This window comes from Nanorana parkeri, unplaced genomic scaffold (assembly GCF_000935625.1).
Source record: "Nanorana parkeri isolate BGI_ZX_2015 unplaced genomic scaffold, ASM93562v1 scaffold352, whole genome shotgun sequence".
Taxonomy (NCBI): Eukaryota; Metazoa; Chordata; class Amphibia; order Anura; family Dicroglossidae; genus Nanorana; species Nanorana parkeri.
In genome coordinates, this window is record NW_017306620.1 from 929,959 (window position 1) to 948,723 (window position 18,765).

The 18,765-nt window shown below is 40.0% G+C and overlaps 1 protein-coding gene across 1 annotated transcript in view; it reads left to right on the forward strand.

The window, feature by feature from the left end:
* COL4A6 (collagen type IV alpha 6 chain) overlaps positions 1 to 18,765 on the forward strand; it is a 199,280-nt gene that overhangs the window by 123,156 nt on the left and 57,359 nt on the right. Inside the window, exons 5-12 of the mRNA XM_018558662.1 lie at positions 10,247 to 10,381; positions 10,964 to 11,008; positions 14,299 to 14,415; positions 15,912 to 15,980; positions 16,370 to 16,405; positions 16,569 to 16,631; positions 17,703 to 17,738; positions 17,901 to 17,942. Of these exons, the coding sequence (XP_018414164.1) occupies positions 10,247 to 10,381; positions 10,964 to 11,008; positions 14,299 to 14,415; positions 15,912 to 15,980; positions 16,370 to 16,405; positions 16,569 to 16,631; positions 17,703 to 17,738; positions 17,901 to 17,942 (543 nt within the window). The remainder of the gene's footprint in view (positions 1 to 10,246; positions 10,382 to 10,963; positions 11,009 to 14,298; positions 14,416 to 15,911; positions 15,981 to 16,369; positions 16,406 to 16,568; positions 16,632 to 17,702; positions 17,739 to 17,900; positions 17,943 to 18,765) is intronic.

Here is an 18,765-nt window from a genome sequence, read left to right on the forward strand (position 1 = left end):
TGGAAGAACTGAAAGTACTGTTATATCGAGGTGGAATAGGCCTCCCTGAAGAGATGAGTTTTCAAGGATCGCCTAAAGGTAGACATAGTAGGAGATAGGCAGACAGATTGTGTTAGGGAGTTCCAAAGGATGGGAGACACTCTGGAACAATCCTAGAGGTGAGCATACAAGGAGGTGACAAGAGAGCTGGAGAGCAGGAGGTCTTGGAAAGAGTAAGGGGGGCGTTTTGGGTGCTATGTTGAGATGAGGTGGTGGATGTAGATTCTGGCAGAGTTGTATATGGCTTTGTAGGTTATTGTTAGTATTTTTAATTTTATACGTTGGGGAAGTGGGAGCCAGTGGAGCGATTGGCAGAGGGGGGTGGTGAACACTGAACGATTGGTAAGGTTGATGAGTCTGGCAGCAGCATTCATGATGGACTGAAGGGGGGGTAGCCTGCTTAGTGGTAGGCCAACAAGGAGGGAGTTATAGTAGTCGAGGTGAGATATTACTAGGGAGTGTTTAACTTACCTCTGTTAACTATTGTTTATTTGCTTTTGAAGGTGCATGCTTTGGGCCTGGTATTCATATACCTGATTCACTACTTAGTGAGTTGCTGACTTGGAATAAACATTTGCCTACCAAGTGTCCATACCCATGATATACATACACTTGCTCCAGATCAGGAACTCAGCAATTAGTTAAGGAAGGATAAGAATGACAGCCCTGAAGCCTGTCTGCTTCATCAAAACAAATCCTCAATGGCAGCCCCCATATTTCTTTTAGGACAAATTCCTTTTAAAGTCCATTTATGATAGGAGGGTGTGATCCTTTTTATTGCAAATCAGAAACTTGTAAAACTGATTCAGCCTTAACTAGTCTGGGTGGATTTTACAGTCTTTACTGCCTACCATTCATCTTCCCTGTGGTGGGAAGGCTATTGACTATGTAGTCTGGGAAGATAAAACTTCCTTTCGGCCTCTTGACCCCTTCATTGAGGACAGCAGCTGTTATAACCCTTTCTTGCCCTAACCCCATACAAGGTCACCATGGAATTTCAGGATGGTCATGGAAAGGAGCAAACACCTTTTCCATTGAAGTATTTGTGTGATGGCTTCCACGTTTCATTGTTTCATTGTCATAGTCTCTGTCAGAGGGATTAAGAGTTAGATTTTGGCTTTTATTAAACCACTGCAGAAACATGGCCCCATACACAGGAGGAAACTGTGTATGTGTTGCTCACAGCAACCAATCAGAAATGTATATTTTTTTAACAACTTTTAAGCATGTACCATTTTGATTCCAAGAGTAAGAGCCAGTCTGCATTATTGCATTCAAATATCAGTTTTCTTTAAGCCGTACACTCGCAGCTACTTATAAAGGTACACTGCCTGACTCCCATAATTTCTTGTGCAGAAAGGTTGATATGCACTTTGGCAGACACAAACTCCCAAAAATGCATGCTCCTGTGAACAAAAGGACTAATGTTTACTGTATGTGAAAGGGACCTGAACTACTCATCTGGCAACTTAGGTATTTGCCAGAAAGGCTGGTATTTTGTAGAAAATGGATTGTCATTCACTTATACAGTAGCTAATCATCCATGGTTTATTTAAACCCCTAACTACCAGCTTACACTTATGCCATTGCTAACCATTCATGTTAAATGTGCGCAGCACCAGCGGAAGTTGGGAGGAAGTTTGTGAGCAGGTGACACACTAACACATTGATGTACCATGAAACTGGGAAAGGACTAATCAAGGTGAAGATATATTTATTGGAGACGTTGTTTTAACAGAGACATTGTATACTTATTTTATTTGATGTATTTTTAAACAAAAGAATATTGTCATTAGCGCTCAGCACTTTATGTACAAAATACAGTGAAGTTAGTACGTGAACATCATTGATACAGTACGTCACATTCACAAGTGTGGCTGGTGTGCTTCAAAACCTAGGGGGTAGATTGGCACTGATGTGAACAACAGTATACTGTATATGTCTACTATAGAGATAAGTGGTGGCTGTGAAATACATAGGCACTTCATCTAACTAACCTAAAGTCCTGAAAGCTAACCTTTGACATGTGCTGTTTTTTGTGTGTACATATTTGGTCAATGCACCACCTTGTTAAGCAAAACCCTAAACTTGGCATTGTGCATGGCAATTTTCAGTCGATTTCAGACTTTCAAACTAAAGTGAATCACTGGAAACTACCACCCCCAGAATTCAGTCAAAAGTGAAGTTTAAACTGGGTAATACATTGACATATTTAACACAGTTTATTGAAATATCAAACTGAAATAGAATAGAAATTGGAAAACATGATGGCTGTTGCATAGAAGTCATTTTTCCGCCATGTTTAATTGGGGGAAATTTTTATCCCCTCTCCTTACAGTTTATTGAAACCACCATTTCATGTCTTTGATTGCTTTGGGATTTTATAAAAAGATGTTTTGGAAAGTTGTGATGTAGAGATGAAGCAATTAACGGCGTGTTCCCTGTTAGGAACAGAAAAGGGAATTATCAGTGACTGACTTCAGAGATTTACCAACATATACTGTAACTACAATCTCTGCAACTTTAACACAGAAGTGATTGTCATCAAGCCTTTGTTAGCAGATACTTGCATTATTTGCACAGTTCTACTACAATTCATGCGTTTAGTGGGCTTTGTATAACTGCCCATGTGGCTACAATGTAATTTATAAAAGTGGATTGTATTTTTTTGTTGTAATCCACAGGATTTATGAGAATTATATTCATGACATCTTAATAGTTCTTTTTATTACTAAGTTTCACTGTACAACTTCTTCCCAGAGAATATTAATAAGCAGTTGCCAACCTCTGCCCTATCACTGAACACTGCAGCCTTATACGGTCTGTGATTTCGGTATTTATAGAGTTTGATGGTAGAAGCCAGATTCATGATGAAAGGGCACTGGATACAGATAAATTTAAAGTGACCAGACCTGGAAGAGACACAAGTGTCAGCAAAGCAACTTCTGTGTAAATAATGCTTTGAGATAAAGGAAGACTGTACTTACTGTAAAGCCAACATAAAATCAAATGAGAACTACAGACAAAAAATCAGAACTCGTTGATAAATGTGTAAAACCAAAAACTATTTACCTATGTCTGCTTGTTGTTTTGGATGCGCTATTTAAAATAACATGAACGTTTCCAAAAACGTTGGGCCTCTTTGGGCCTGTAGTATGAAATGAAAACTGAATGTGACACCAGTCTGCTGCTTCCTAGTCATGTCCCTATCTAACCATTACATATAGTTCAGTTTAAGGGCCCATTCACACTTTGTGTTGCATTAACACATGCACATTAATGAAAAGTGTTACTGTGCAGGAAAGCTCACTGCATTAAAGACGAACTGAACTCTGGAAGCTATGCCGAAAAAAAGGCAGGAGAGAGCAACAGACTAGTCACCAGTAATTACTTTGGTCTCTCTGCAGCTCCCTTTCCTAATACTGACTTACAATGCCTTGTTCGGTGCACTGTGTGGAGGCGACCATCTTGGTAGAGGCATTCCTCTTGCTTCCTTGTGTCAGAGCCTCCACCAAGAACAACAGTGAGCAGCATAGTAGTGACATCATGAAATCTCACTCCACATCTCCTGAGACTAGCAGTCAGAGGTATCAGTGCCTTAGATCTCACACTAGAGATATACAGCTATATACCTTCTCAGTATATATGAGATGAGAAAAAGGGACACCTTCTAGCATAATGTATTCATTTGTGTGTTATGGTACACACATGCATAGGTGTGAATAGCAGCTTAAGGTCTCTGTGGCGGTATTATGCAGATGGTTGCATGACCAAGACCAATGCAAGACCAATGAAAACAAATGAAAGGCCTTGTGCCGAGGAAATCAAATGAATAATATAACTGGTTACTATAGGAAACAAATATTTTCAGGCAACATGAAAACTTTCAGGCACTTTGGGGTCTATTCACGAAGCTGCCGAAGGATCTAGCCGTAGCTTCGGCCGATCCTTCGGCTAGCTTCGGTTACGGGAGTCCATCGGTTAATTCGAACCGAGGGCCTGCTGTACGGGCTATTCACAATAGCCCGTACATCTCCCGATCATGGCCGAGGGGCTCAGCCGAGGCGAACGCATATGCATCAGCTCGGCTGAGCCGTGCTGAAAGCCGAAGCTGGCCGAGCGGCCGGCCATTGGCCAGCCGCTCGGCCTGCTTCTGACAGACGGCTGATTTCAGCCGATGTACGGCTGAAATTAGCCGTACCAGCCTGAAGTGAATAGCCGAACAGTGTTCGGCTCACTTCACTTCAGAACGGTCATTCACTCAGCTGCCCTCGACAGCTTTGTGAATAGACCCCTTTGTAGACACATTATACATGCTACCTGTAAGGAGCCTAAACCAACTTGTTAAACTATAATATAAAATAGCCTATGCAGAATTTTCCAATATAGAGAATTATTATAGGAAGAATAGCACTGAAGAACCTGTACTATTGACTGAAATTTGTGGTTTCATTGTTTCTCAATGTGCTATACACTCACTTCATAATAAATGCAGTTTATCGTGGAGGTTTCTGGGCCATCGAATGGCGATCAAATACTGAGGGCAAGCTTGTCCCTTTTACTGTATGTTGAATATCTCTTAGCGTTTAATAGGTTAGTTTATATTTTATTGTTTTGTGCATATCCTGTATGTTTTACACAACCAGGTGTTCACTCCTTAGAAATATTTCCATGTGCTACTGACATTTAGCTTTCCAGTTACAGAAAGTTTTCTAGGAAATTAACAAATAAGGTTTGCTTTGGCAGGTCTAAACAAGTGCTGAAAATACTGTATCACGCAATGGCAATTTGCATTAGAGAGCTGTCTGTAAATCTCTGATGGATAGATCCTTGAGCGCCATCTGCTGGATCATTGCTATATTGACTTGAATGTTCCGACGCTGCTAGCTTTTATCACCACTCCAGTGGATAAGAAATTGGCAAGTTTTTGTTTGTTCTATTGCTACATGTCCAAGAATAACAAACAATGGAATACAATAGTAACCATGATGTGTAAGTATTCCAGGGGAACTCAGTCAGTGAACTGCTAAAGGTAGCAAAAAAAATAAAAAAATGCAGTTGTGCTAAATCAGCCCAATTTGCTCTAATCCAAGTTCTTTTTTATAATAAAGAGTATTCATCAATGGTGGGAGGTGGCTTTCTGAACTGTGTCCTGTGTTGCCTCCTCTGCACGCAGCTAGATGCATGTCCAGATTCACGCTTTTATAAAAGTTCAAATCTGATAGGTGTCAGCAAAAAACATCTTAGTAGTGGCACTCTAAAACATAAGGCTTACTATATATAAAAGCTACAAGGATCCACATTGGGAGTCTTGGAGGAAAACCTATCTGCAATACAAACTGGTAAATCTATGGTAGAATCAGGCACCATAAAACAACTTGTGCCAGCACTGTAAGATGCTTCTGTAATCACAGATACCAAAAATAGCTATTTTATTGATTTATATGTAAAAATATGATATAAATATATGATATATATCTATATATATAGATATATCAAAGATATACTTACTGGATACATCCCTATGCCAGTTAAACAGCTAGCCATAGTGTCACACTGGAAAAATCAACCAAAACATAAGGCTGGGGACAGGAAGGTTAATAGTTAGAGTTTACCCATTCTGTCTGTATCAGTACACATGGAACTGACAACTAGATGATCTCTTAGGACTAGCTGACCCATGTTCAACATCTGCTCTACATTGATTTTCAAATTTCAAACATACGAACTATTACCACCAAGATCTGCACCCACGAACCATCACATTACTCTGCTATCAGTACAGTAGATGTATTGACCCCATATTAAGTACACTATTCCACCAGTAAAAATGCACAAAATATAGAGGTAGGGCAGCAGTCTGGAACCTTTTTGTTATACATTGGCATTTCTTCCTGAATCCTGACAGCATCATGATGTGTGGGTGGTCGTGCAGAAATCCAGGCCTACCTGTAGGCATTGTACTCAATGCAATTCACATTTGTATTCAAAATAAAGGAATCATTCGGCAGATGTATAAAGCCCCTACATACAAAATCCTGTGCCCAATTAGCTGTGCATAAATTTTTTCTCCTTGTGCCTTCTCTTTTAAAGTCAGCATATGCTTATAAGGGCTTATGTCAGCTATCTGCAGTCAGGAAGGAGCCCCAAAAAAATGTCAGTATCCATAATGTCAGTATCCACCCCGGCTTCCTAAGTGATAGCTGGTTCTGCCACCCTAGAGCCAGAGCCAGCTTTGCACACCCCCTCCCCATTTGTCCCTCCAGTGAGCAGTGAAAGAGCATACAGGGGAAGGGGGAATCCCATGGGAACCAGTCACTGACAGTCACTGCTTTGTGCAGGGAGAAGAAACCGTGAGCTGAGTGATCAGCAGATACAGCTCTAGTGTCCCTCACCGACACCGACTCTTAGCATTGAGAGAATGTTTTAATCTTCCTGCATTTCTGCTTTAATAGGAGGCAACAAAATAATTGTGTTCAATTAAAACTCCACCATGTCTATTGTTCTGTGTTCCATTGTCTTTGTGACTTCATCTGCATAAACTTCATAGCTGTCTTACTTTACATGAACAAAATAACACTTTATTTGATGTGCAACAAATACAACACTATTCATATTTGTTCCAAACTCCATTATCTCCTCATCCTATTCATGCCGCTATGTTAAATCTATTAACAAAGGAGCTAAAATAATGATTTACATATCTTGGCACCTATGATTGCATATACAGTAATCAGTATGACATCAGAATGTTGTTTAGATCCAGAAAGCATCAACACCGCTCCTCCACTGCCAGACAAGGGAAATTTCCAGGTGCCCAGCAGCTGAGTGCATCTTTTTTTTTTTTTTATAAATTCTTTTTTATTAAAGATTTTCGTACAAAACATAGCATAACAGCTGAGTGCATCTTCACTCTAATATCATTGAATCTAATACTGAAAAGAATCTGCAAATTTTGTTGAGAGAAAACTTTATTGTAGCTCATACAGCTTCACATAGTCCCACCATAGGTCTGCCCCTCTCTAACGCACCTCACGAATCATAGGCTTAACCCTACGATTAGATATGTGCCATTCGTTTTGTTCCGAATCTAAATTTGGACAGCTTTGCGGACATTCCGATGCATCCGACTTTAGAATGAAAAAATAATAAATCCCAGCATATCCAAATTTTTTATAGCGAAAATCTCAATCTTTTTATGAATGTAATTCGGAACTAACCACTTCCAGCGGGTTCACATAAATACACGTCATCCGTTGGAAGTAGTTATAACAAGAACACGGCTGCTGCTGTTTAAATACAAGTGATCTGTTGTCTGCAGGCGCCGGATCGCTTGTATGGCTCGGCTCCATGTGTTCCCCACCACCACCGCTGCCGCCGTCAGCTTCCCAGGCACCGCTGTCCCCCGTGCATGGGTCTAATCGTGGGACCACCGTGGTGGGTCTCCCTGATGGATCAGAGGAGAGATCAGCGGCTATCAGCTACTGAACTCTCCTCCGATCACTGGACCCAGAAGTGAAGTGGCTTACATCACTTCCGGTGTCACTGTGCACATTCTCTGGCTCCTAGAGCCAGAAGAAGAAGCTGGTGAAGCAGATCTCTGCTTCATCAGCTTCTTTGGGGTCCCTAGGTGACATTAGGGGTCTGAAAGACCTCTGATGTCTCCATAAAGAGGACCTCTCACATTATATTTGCTATTACATAGGAGGCTTGTTACATAGGAGGCCCCGTATGTAATAGCAATAAAGTGAAGTGTTGAAAAAAAAAGAAAAAATCAAAGTAACAAATAAAAAAAAAGTCCCCCGCCACCCACGTGCACACACATACAACACAAACACGCGTCGGATGCGCCTACGTGCAAAATGGAAAATTGCGCCACACATGTTACATATCGTCGCAAGTGTCGGAGTGAGAGCAAAAATTCTAGGCCCGTCAATCACTGTTAGCACTAAACTGATGGGCCGTAATTGCGTTTAAAGCGTCGCCTATGGGAAATTTTGGTTATTGTAGTTTTTTGCGGTTTCATGGATGTACGCAATTTTAAGGCTTGACATGCTTGGTATCTATTCACCCAGCATGACCCCATCTTTTATATTTTACCAAAAAATTGGGTATTATATTCTGTTTCTGTGCACTAAATTTAATTTTAGTGTATTTTATCCTAAAAATACTTGTTTGATAAACATTTAAAACGCAAATACCGTGCGACATAAAAAATTGCAAGTAGCATTTTTATTCTACAGGGCCTCTGCTTTCAGAAAATATATAATTGTTTGGGGGTCTGAAGATGTTTTCTAGCCAAAAATTCTGATTTTATCATTGTGTGTGCAAATGTAAGAAATTGCTCCGGGTGGCGAGTGGTTAACTTTTTATAAATGTTAAGGTAAAAAAAAAGCATAGTGTCCCCTCCCCAATTGATAACAGACCCTGATCTGGTAGAAACCCCTAAGCCAAAAAAAAATAAAAAAATGTGGGGTTCCCCCTAAAATCCCTTACTAGACCCTTAATGCAAACAGCAGCCTGGAAGAGCAGACAAGGGGGGGGGCATGTGCACCCCCCATGCACCATACCAAGCCACATGCCCTTCATACTGCAAGCACTATTTTTGCAGAGTGCATTGGACCGGAACGCAGGCATAAAGTGCCTGCATTTCTGGTGCAGGCGATCACACTGCGGGCGGGGGGCATAACTGCGGTGACATTGACTTCAATGCACCTCCACGCCCCCTCCGGCCCCTGAACGCAGGGAGATGGCCAGCTTGCATTCCAGAGGCTGAATGCTCTGGAACGCAGACTTTGTGGTGTGTACCAGCCCTTCATCTCCCCATGGAAATGGGCGCCTCTGTGTTTTGCAAGCAATGTTACAACTGAGCTCTCCACCCTCCATTCATTAGTATTCATAGTGGCAAACCCCCACCCCCCTAATGACAGTGTATTGTGTGTAAAGGCAGAGATGGTGTTTAGTGATCATGTTACACACAGTTACAGGGAGGGGGGCAGCTGTTTTACAATCTGAACCCGGCGTCACATTGAATTTCCTGTGGAGAAAATGTTGAATTTCTAAGATTCAGGCCCAATTAAATGTTCAAACAAAAAAAGAAGAAAGCCTGCAATGTGAGCCATGAAAATGTGCACAAACCAGGGCTGTCATCTTAAACACTAAACTAAGGAGTAAAGCCTTAAAAATACATTCAAGTACCTTAACTTGATCATCAATGCCAGCATATAGCATTGTAGTGGGATTACAGGAAGCCTATTTCCAATTTTGACATAAATCCAGAGAATACGATATTTTAAGGTATTGCCATGCAGAGCAGAAATATAGCAGAAAAGTAGACATGAGACTTTAATTGGGCTTCAATAATTATAGTTTCAGATCACAAAAGCATGCAGTAATTTCAGCACCTAACAACTTTTTTTTCCAGTTCACTAAAGTTAAATGCAAAGACCCTTTGATTTTACTGCATTGAAGTTATGTTATAGATATGTTAGCATGTTAAAATATCACAACCTTTTTCAATAAGGTTCTATAAGATTATATGCTTCATTGTCATTGTAAAACTTGATAAAAAACTTTGATTTAAAATAATGATTCCTATGAATTTATAAGAATTTATTATTTTCCCTTCACTCAATCTTCTTCTCTCCATACTTAGTTCCCCCATGGACACTCCTTTCTTCTGTCTACTCTATTCCTGTTTTTTCTTCTTCTCCTCTATTTGTTCTTCCTTCTTGCCCTACTGGTATGGCTTGAAGATGCTTGCATTTAATTTGCTAGCCTGTAGATGGGGTCATCCCCCTTTGGGGTCTGGCGATGGTGCGTGGAGTCCTATGGGTATGTCTGTGATACGGGCTCTGTGGATTCCCCTGCTCTCCTTGGACCTCATTGTTAGTATCATCATCGATTTCCCTTTTACTTTGTGTATATGGGCAACAATCTTGCATGTATACTGATTTTGGTGCTCTCTCCTGGTATTTTATGTACTATTTTATAGCTGTATGACGCCATACCTACTATATATGCTTACTTGCTCTGTTGTTTGCGATAATTTGTACACTGTTTACTCTTTATACCTATGTTTATATTTTTATACTCATTTCTTTTAATAAAAATTTCTATTAAATAAAAAAAAAAGATAAAATAAAGCTTCCAAAAAAAAACACTTGTAAAGAAAAGTAAATTGATAGTTATGTGTTTTGTTTAACAGGGTCGTCCAGGTCAGCTTGGAGCTCAGGGTCCAATGGGGCCCCCAGGTTTCTCAGGGCCAAGCGGAGTTGCTGGACCAAAGGGTGAAAGAGGAACTCAAGGCTTACCAGGACCATCTGGGTCAAAAGGCGACCAGGTCAGGAAAAAGAATCTTATTATTATTTTAATAGATTTATAAATGTTTGTGTTTTAGTAGTAATCACTTTTTAAACTGACATTATTATTCTAATATTTTTTGTAATATTTCTGACCATTGTTTAACTTCAACTTGTTGAAAATGTTTTTTAACATCTGTGCCAAAAATACTCCGAAATGTCCACAATCCCCTTCAAGTACATCCTGGCCCATACAGAGTACCATGCTATTTGAATGGTTGAGCTCTAACCAGAGTACTTGGAACACTTTGCTCCCATAGTTATGACCACATAGATTCCTTCACCCTGAATCCCTCATCAGACATCCACCATCAATGATAACCACCAGTGACATACTTCTACCCTTCATATTTAGTTCACCCTCATGGGCACAATTTTGATTTTCTCATCCTATGTATTCTGTTTACATTTATTCCAATTTTACTGTGCATCTGAGTTTTCCTAAAACATTCTATAATAATTTGCCCATCCTATATAGTCTATATATAGTCTGCTATATGTTTCTTTTGCCCGCTGGTATATATTCTAATTATATACTCATTTTATGTATTCATTTTTCACAGGGCCCTATGGGAGTTCCAGGGTTCCAAGGTGCCAATGGAGTACCTGTAAGTAGACTGATTAAACATTTTGCTCTATATTCTGCAAATTGCAATTCAATTAATCACCATAAACCCTAAATTTATAACACTTTATAATGCATTATTGACCTTAATTAGACTGCAGTAGAAAAATATTTCATTAGTTACTAAAGGTTACTGCACTTCAGTGGCGTCACAATGGTGTTGCGACCCGGGTAACACCATTGGAGGGGTGACACCAAAATGGCTCACAGTCATTGACACCAAAATGACTGACAGTCATTTTGGTGTCACCCCCTCTAAAAAAGTCGGGCACTCGGTTATGGATGCGCATGCACGATGACGTCATGGCGGGGTATTACCTGGTCCTCGCTCCTGGGTGACACCTGGCCTTGGATGCCCCTGCTGCGCTTTGCAAATTATTATTATTACTATAACCTAAATAAGGTTATGTTATGTCTATAAATAATGCTCTAATAATTTTATATGACAACTAAAGAAAAAGTGTCTTAGCAATCCCCTTATTAACCACTTAATATCAGACTGTAACCCTATCTGCTGTCAATTGTTCATTTTCCCTTGATTAAATGATCTGGTTAGATATAACAGGACCTGCCCATACTCTCTTTCCCTATCATCAACCTGTTCTCTCCATTAACCTAAAGAAGAGTCCCACCCAGAGCTTGATGGAAAAATAGAATATTTAGATTTAGAGCAGTATGGGTAACCTGTGTGTGATCCTTTCAGCTAAAAAGCAAATACATTAGAGCACTTCTGATATCATCCAATCCAATGTCCTCCTTTTTAAACATTGAGAATTTCCCTCATACACAGATATGGCAGGTTCTAGAGATAGGGAAAGAAGAGCTAAAACCAGAGTTTAAACCGGAGAGACAAATCAACGGAAAGTTATGGATTGAGGCAACAGACTTTATTAGACATCTAAGGGCATATAGATCTCTTGGCAGGCCTGTTAAGAGAGGAAGAAGCCAGAGGCCATACAAAATATATGAAGAGATGGGAACAGGAGATAAGGAGGGAGATCTCAGAGGAAGAATGGGGAAGGATTTTTACTATGACACATAGTTCTATTAAATCCTCATTCTATCAGGAAAAAAATTATAAAATACTCTCGAGATGGTATAGATGCCCAGAAGGAATTAAACACATAAACCCGGGTGAGTCAGATAGATGCTGGAGATGTAATATAGGAGGGAACATACCTGCATATCTGGTGGAGTTGCCCTAGAGTCTATACCTTTTGGGAGTCAATATTTGAAGTCTATAGATCTATAGGTAAACTAAATCTGGAGAATAACCCCACAATTGCATTACTATCCATGATTCCCGGCCCTATAAAAAAGATAAAGGTAGATATTATTAGATTCGCGTTGGCCGCAGCAAGAGTCAACATATCTCGGGGCTGGAAATCAAGGATTCCTCCCTCACTTGAGAAGTGGGAGACCACGATGGAAGAAATAAGATACATGGAGGAATTAATTGCAAAAGATAACAGTAAAATGGACAAATATAAGTATATATGGGAGATATGGGAGTCCTATAGAAAGTCTGAAGTATTTAGGATTCTCCCCCCCATAGAATGTATGAATGTAAGTATGCATATGTATTGATGTGTGTTATATAAGCTATATGTATCTTGAAATTTTGAAATAAAAATATATTAATAAAAAAAAAATCATCCAATACCAGATTTTAATTGAGATTATACATGTCATGTAAGGACGATCATTGCTGATCTCTATTAAGTCTTATGAATGCATGACATGATAATCCCTAATTCTTTCTCCTTGCTTCTACCTCACAGCATAGCAAGGATTCTGTTCTGCATATCCCACAAGCACAATCCTAATAAATAAATAATAAGTTAATCTTGCCACTCTTTCAGTTTGTGAATGTGCTTTTCACATGTTTTGACAGCTGTATAGTTATGATAATAAATCTAGCATTCCCTAATATGTGACCATATTATTTTAAGATGTGTTATCATGTATTTTGAAATTTGTTTTTGATTGGTACTGTTTAATTTAACTTTTTGTTACATTGTAAATAATTACTGTTGGAACAAGAGTAAATACTAGAGGTGCACTGAAATGGAGATTTCAAAACCGAAATGATTTTTCTGCAGCCCCTGTTATCAATGCACAGGAATCTTCTATGAGTCTTCCTGTTCATTCATAACATGAGGACATTGTATGTTTACTACGGTATAACCACAATCATGAATAAACAGGGGGGTTGTAGATCACTTCCCATTCATTCATAATTGAGGATATAGTAACCATACTATGTCCTCAATTATCTACAAACACTCAGCGATCACTGATCGCTGAGTGTTTGCACTCGCTCTCCTTTCTGACAGCTGTCACAGGAGGCTGAGCGAGTGGTGCGGGGAGGAGAGCTCAGCCTCCTGTGACAGCACAGGCTGTCTCCGCCCACACACCGTTCTGCCGGACTGTCACAGGAGGCTGAGCGGTGTGGGAGGAGAGACGCTGGCTCACAGCGCTCTCCTCCCGCAGCGCTCGGCCGACTGTAACATTTTCTCTCCTCCCTGCTGGGACACAGAGCAGTGCCCTGCGGGGAGGAAAGAAAGCAGGGATGCGCCGATGTATCGGCAGGAAAATGGCACTTTCTGCATTTAGCCAAAAGTGCAATTTTCGGCCGATATGTTTCGGCGGCCGATATATAGGTGCATCCCTAGTAAATACAAATGTTGAGCTAAAGAAAATCGCCTGCCATTACTAACAGTTTGTAGGTGAAAGTATAATCCCAATCTTTGCTTTACTACTTGATAAGCCACTGGCTAGGGACAAGCAAGCAGCCAGGACACCTGATTTGCACATACATGTTTCAGGATAGCGTCTCATCAATCTCCAGAGAATGAATCTTCGAAAAGAAGTCAGAAAGAGTAGCTACCGTATATATGAATATATTTCTAAATGCCCCCCAAGAAAAAAAGCTTGCTTGAGTGCATATTGAAATCTAGCTATATATATTTCTGTATATATGCAGTATAATGGAAATATTACTGACCTACGTCTTGCCACTGCTGATATCCAACGATGTAAACACCTGGCGAATCCTTTTATGCTGTTTATGAAGACATTGGAATAAATTACCTTGTATGTAACTCAAAAACTTCCAGAAGTCATTACCACGATCTAAAGACTTCCCCCCTTTAAAAAAAATTAAGGCATAAAGAATGGTCTTGGTCCGCGTGGAAATGGTTTAACATAAATATGTTGTAATCTGCTGCAAAATTGTGTACTGCTAATTCTCTTTTGTGTATTATATTTAAGGGTTATAGTGGACAGCCAGGTCACAGAGGCTTGCCTGGACTGGATGGTTGTAATGGTACCACTGGAGATGACGGTTTTCCTGGGTCTTCTGGTTTTTCTGGGCCAGCTGGATCATCAGTAAGAATGTTTAAGTTAACATCTATCTATCTATCTATCTATCTATCTATCTATCTATCTATCTATCTATCTATCTATCTATCTATCTATCTATCTATCTAGCTATTTATCTACAAACACATGAAGTGAAAAAAAATACAGCTTAATTTGGGGTTTTAGAACAAATATGAAAAATCTACACTGTGCAACCTGCATAAAATCTGAATTGCTATATATATCCAGAGAGAGAGAGAGACTGATTGTGTATGCAGCATCACTGTGTACGTGAGTATAGTTCCACATTAAAAAAAATGACAGAGCCTCTGCCCTACCACCTCCACCTGATGTAGCTCACCCCGCAAGGAGTAAAGAGCTTTGCTGTGGACATCTCCCGGGTTGCAGTCCTTGTAAACACTTGAACTGGCAAAAGCTAGCAGAAGGAAAAGTACAGAATCAAGAGATGAGCTTGTGATACAAATCAAGCAAGAGGTCAGGACTAGCGGCAAACAGGATCACCAAAGAAGAATCGTGGTCAGAGACAAGCTGAGTCATCAATGGAAATAAGAAGCAGGACCAGGAAAATTAAGAGTGAGCTCACAGGAAGCTTAGGGACAATCTCACAGAGAATTTTTTGCTCAGACATCTTGTTAGAGCTGATCACTTCCTAAGCCAGAGGTGTGACTGGAAGTGTCCCAACAAGTAATAATATCCAAAACCACTAGATGGTGTGGGCGCACACCTGTCGGACAGTAATAAACTTAAACCACGAGATGGTGCACTTCTATGCAGCACTAGAGATTGTAGCCTATGAGTTCCAGGTGAGCTTGCTTCAATATTTGAATGGAACACATCAATTCAGGATTTGATTGAAAAGCAACAGAAGCCACAAATTTACTGTTATAACAATGACTGCAAAATACTCATAACTAGGAATGCTTACATTTGCAGCCAGTAGCTTTTTCTTTGACTTTGCTTTCATTAAAGAAGAACTATGGGGTTAAGGCTTTTCCCCATAGTTCTCCTTAGGGTAACGGGAGGACACAAACTAGCGTCCTCCCGTCACCCTAAGCTCAGTATACTACTGCTACTGCTCGTGGTATACTGAGACGCCGCAGCTGAAGCGGATCCCGACAATTATGTCTGGATCCGCCCAGCTGCGTGAGTGACAGCTGGCTCTGCCTATCTAGAGGCAAAGCCAGCTGTACCCGCCCCCTCCCCCGTCCGATCCGCCAGTCAGCGCTGGCAAGTCGGAGTGGGGAGGGGGGAATCCAGCCGCTCCCCTGTCACGGCACAGAGCTGTGACAGGATCGAGTGGTGAGTGAACGCAAGTATGTGTTCGCTCACTTCTCGATCTACTGAGCCGACCTGTGACAGTGTCATTGTCACAGGTCGGCTAGAACTATGAGGTGAGTTAAAAGCACTCACCTCATAGTTCTCCTTTAACAATAGTATACAATTGTTATTAAGTAAAAAGGAATTATCAGTGCTTTAAATGTGCTGCCTTTTCTTTGCCATAGGGTATTCCAGGTCCCAAAGGCCAGAAGGGTGAACCATCCTATATACAAGGTGGAATTAAAGGACCTAAGGTAAGATCATACCTAGATATTTGTAAACTCTACCATCTACTGTTGACAAGTTAGCTTTAAAATGAATCTATGGTACTTTTATATAGTCCTTTATTATTTTCAGACATATTTATTTTTAGTCAGTCATATTTCTGCCAGCAAGTGGAGCGCTTATTTTCACTGTTTCATCAAGATAACATTACTGCTTTGTTGAGAAAATTCTGTGCTGTTTGATAAACTGAATATTTAGAGCTAAAATTACATATGTAGATGAATGGGGACACACATTCTAATTTTCCTCTGATGATGACTTTACTGATCTCTTTACGATATGTACCACCAAAACTGACTTGGTGTGGAGTTTGGTGGTAGCCTTTGTAGTTACAACCTTACTATTTTTATTGTTTCAGGGAGATGATGGAACAAATGGCGCTGATGGGTTTCCTGTATGTATATATTTGGATTAATTGATCTAGTACATTGAAATAATATTTACTTGTTAAAGTTGTTTTACTCTTTATGACTTAAATGAGTAAGAAAATCTCAAATAAAATGATTGTTTTAATAACACTATTTAGTTGATGCATGATTTCTACTGTTTTAATACAGGGACCACGTGGCCCAGCTGGATCCTCTGGACTGACAGGGCCAGCTGGTCTACCAGGCTTACCAGTAAGTCATATTTTTGTAATTTTATTTTTTATAACAAATGCTATTTTGATAGTAATTGGCATTCCCAAGTATATGTCGTATAGCAGTTAAGGGCATGCACTGCAGTAGTATTTATTTTATGCTAAAGTGGACTCTCGAGCAGCATTATAACATGTGATAGTTTTGCTTTGGTGTTCCGTATAGCAAACATGGGCTTAAGGAGATCACTGAATGGTTAGGCCACCCTTTGCTTTGTGGTCAGTATGAAGGGGAGGGTAGTGGGATGGGCACGACACACCTTGAAGGGCATGCCACACCTTGACCACAACAGCTCTGGCCAATTTTGTAGAGTAGAGAGGGATGGGTTGCTGTGGGCCTAAACAGATAGGCAGGCACTTGAAGGTGTCTGTGTTTACATCCTGCTTGATGAATATGGTCCGAAAACAATAAATCCCACTGAGGTTTTGTATACTACATTATTTGCATGATAAGATACATAATAGGTCTTTCTTAAAAGATGCCAAGAGTAGTGAGGTGTGCATACTTGTAGTACAAAATCAGGTTTCAGTTATCCTCATTAGTAATCAGAACAAGGAAATGAAATGCTGACTGACTGCTATGATCTACTACACTCTGAACATTGCTCTATGATACATTAAAAATGACTTTATCTACTGTAAATATTAATCCAGGTGACCACATGGTATTGAACATTTTACCATGTGGAACCACTTGCTGTTTTGATATCACAAAAACATGAGGCCAACTAAGGACTAGCCTCCACAGGCTGCACAGAAGGGTACTTGGCAGGTGTTCTTAACCTCAGCCACATTCCCACCCAGCGGTCTGGCCTGCTAATTTGCACTGAGCTACACTTTTGCCTGCCTTCGTGTTGCCTTTTTGTAGACCCAACCTGAAAGAATACAAGTCCAAACATTGTTAATGGGCGGGAACACATTGTGCAGGTTAAATGAAGATGGGTCAGAAGTGCTTGGAATGAATAGTAGATCTTGTCATACATGTTCTCGTGCTTTTTTCTGTACGCATAAAAATACTTTTTATGGTTTTATCAACTTTTTGTTGTTGTTTTAGGGTCCACCTGGTCCACCTGGATTTATTGGACCAAAGGTAATTCTTTATCACTATGATTTAAAAAAAATCCTATTTTGTAATCCTTTTATTTAAAATATGTGCACCATAACTTTGACATATTCATAAACCAGAAGAATACACATATTTCTCAAACAGATTATTACACTTATAAGTTATTTTGTGTATCTCAATTTGTAGGGTAATATGGGAGTTGGTTATCAAGGAGAGAAAGGAGAGAAGGTATGTTTTATCCAGAATGAATAATTCCTATTGTGTCCTGAATGTTTTATTTATTATAAAAGTGGTATGTCAATATCCTGTTATATTTACATAATTATGTTTATACAGTAAGTACAGCTTATTATGACCTGTTTTCAGTAATCCATTGGATCCCCATTGGGACGACCCATGACTTTTAAAGAAAAACCTGTATACATACCTTTTTCCATTAGTCTTGTGTCTGGTTGTGTGATGTCGCAAGTCCTCTTCGCCCTCTTCATCCAGGGGGTGGGTGGATCCTGAATGCTGCTGAGAGCATTGCCACACAATGATATATCACTTGGCACTTGTTAGGGCACTTCTTGTCATAGGGGAGACAACACTATTTCCCTGTCTCTTAGTTATGCTTCAGTGTTTTCACCCTGTTACACAGGCTTCCGGCGAAGACTACAGTACATGCACATTACACAGGCATGGTCCACTGTTGTCACCATCAGGAAGCCCACTCTGATACATGGCATGCAGCCATTGTTGCAGATGCCCTACAACAATGTAGACATCGAGTGGCTGCAAGGATGTTGCAGGAGATCAGTGGCACTAAGATGGAACATAGGATTAAAAAAATGGTGAAGGAAGTTTTTTTCTGAAAGTAAAAAAAAAACAAAACATGTATTCATGTACATTTTCTGCATTTTAAGCACACATTTGGTCTAGACCTATTTTTGTGCTTTTCCAATCATTTGTGTGGACCTGTTTAATGTGCTTAAACAAAATGCTACATGTCCTATTTTTCAAATGCACACTAAGCAGCAATGCATAGAATTAAAGTGGAACTTAGGGCTGA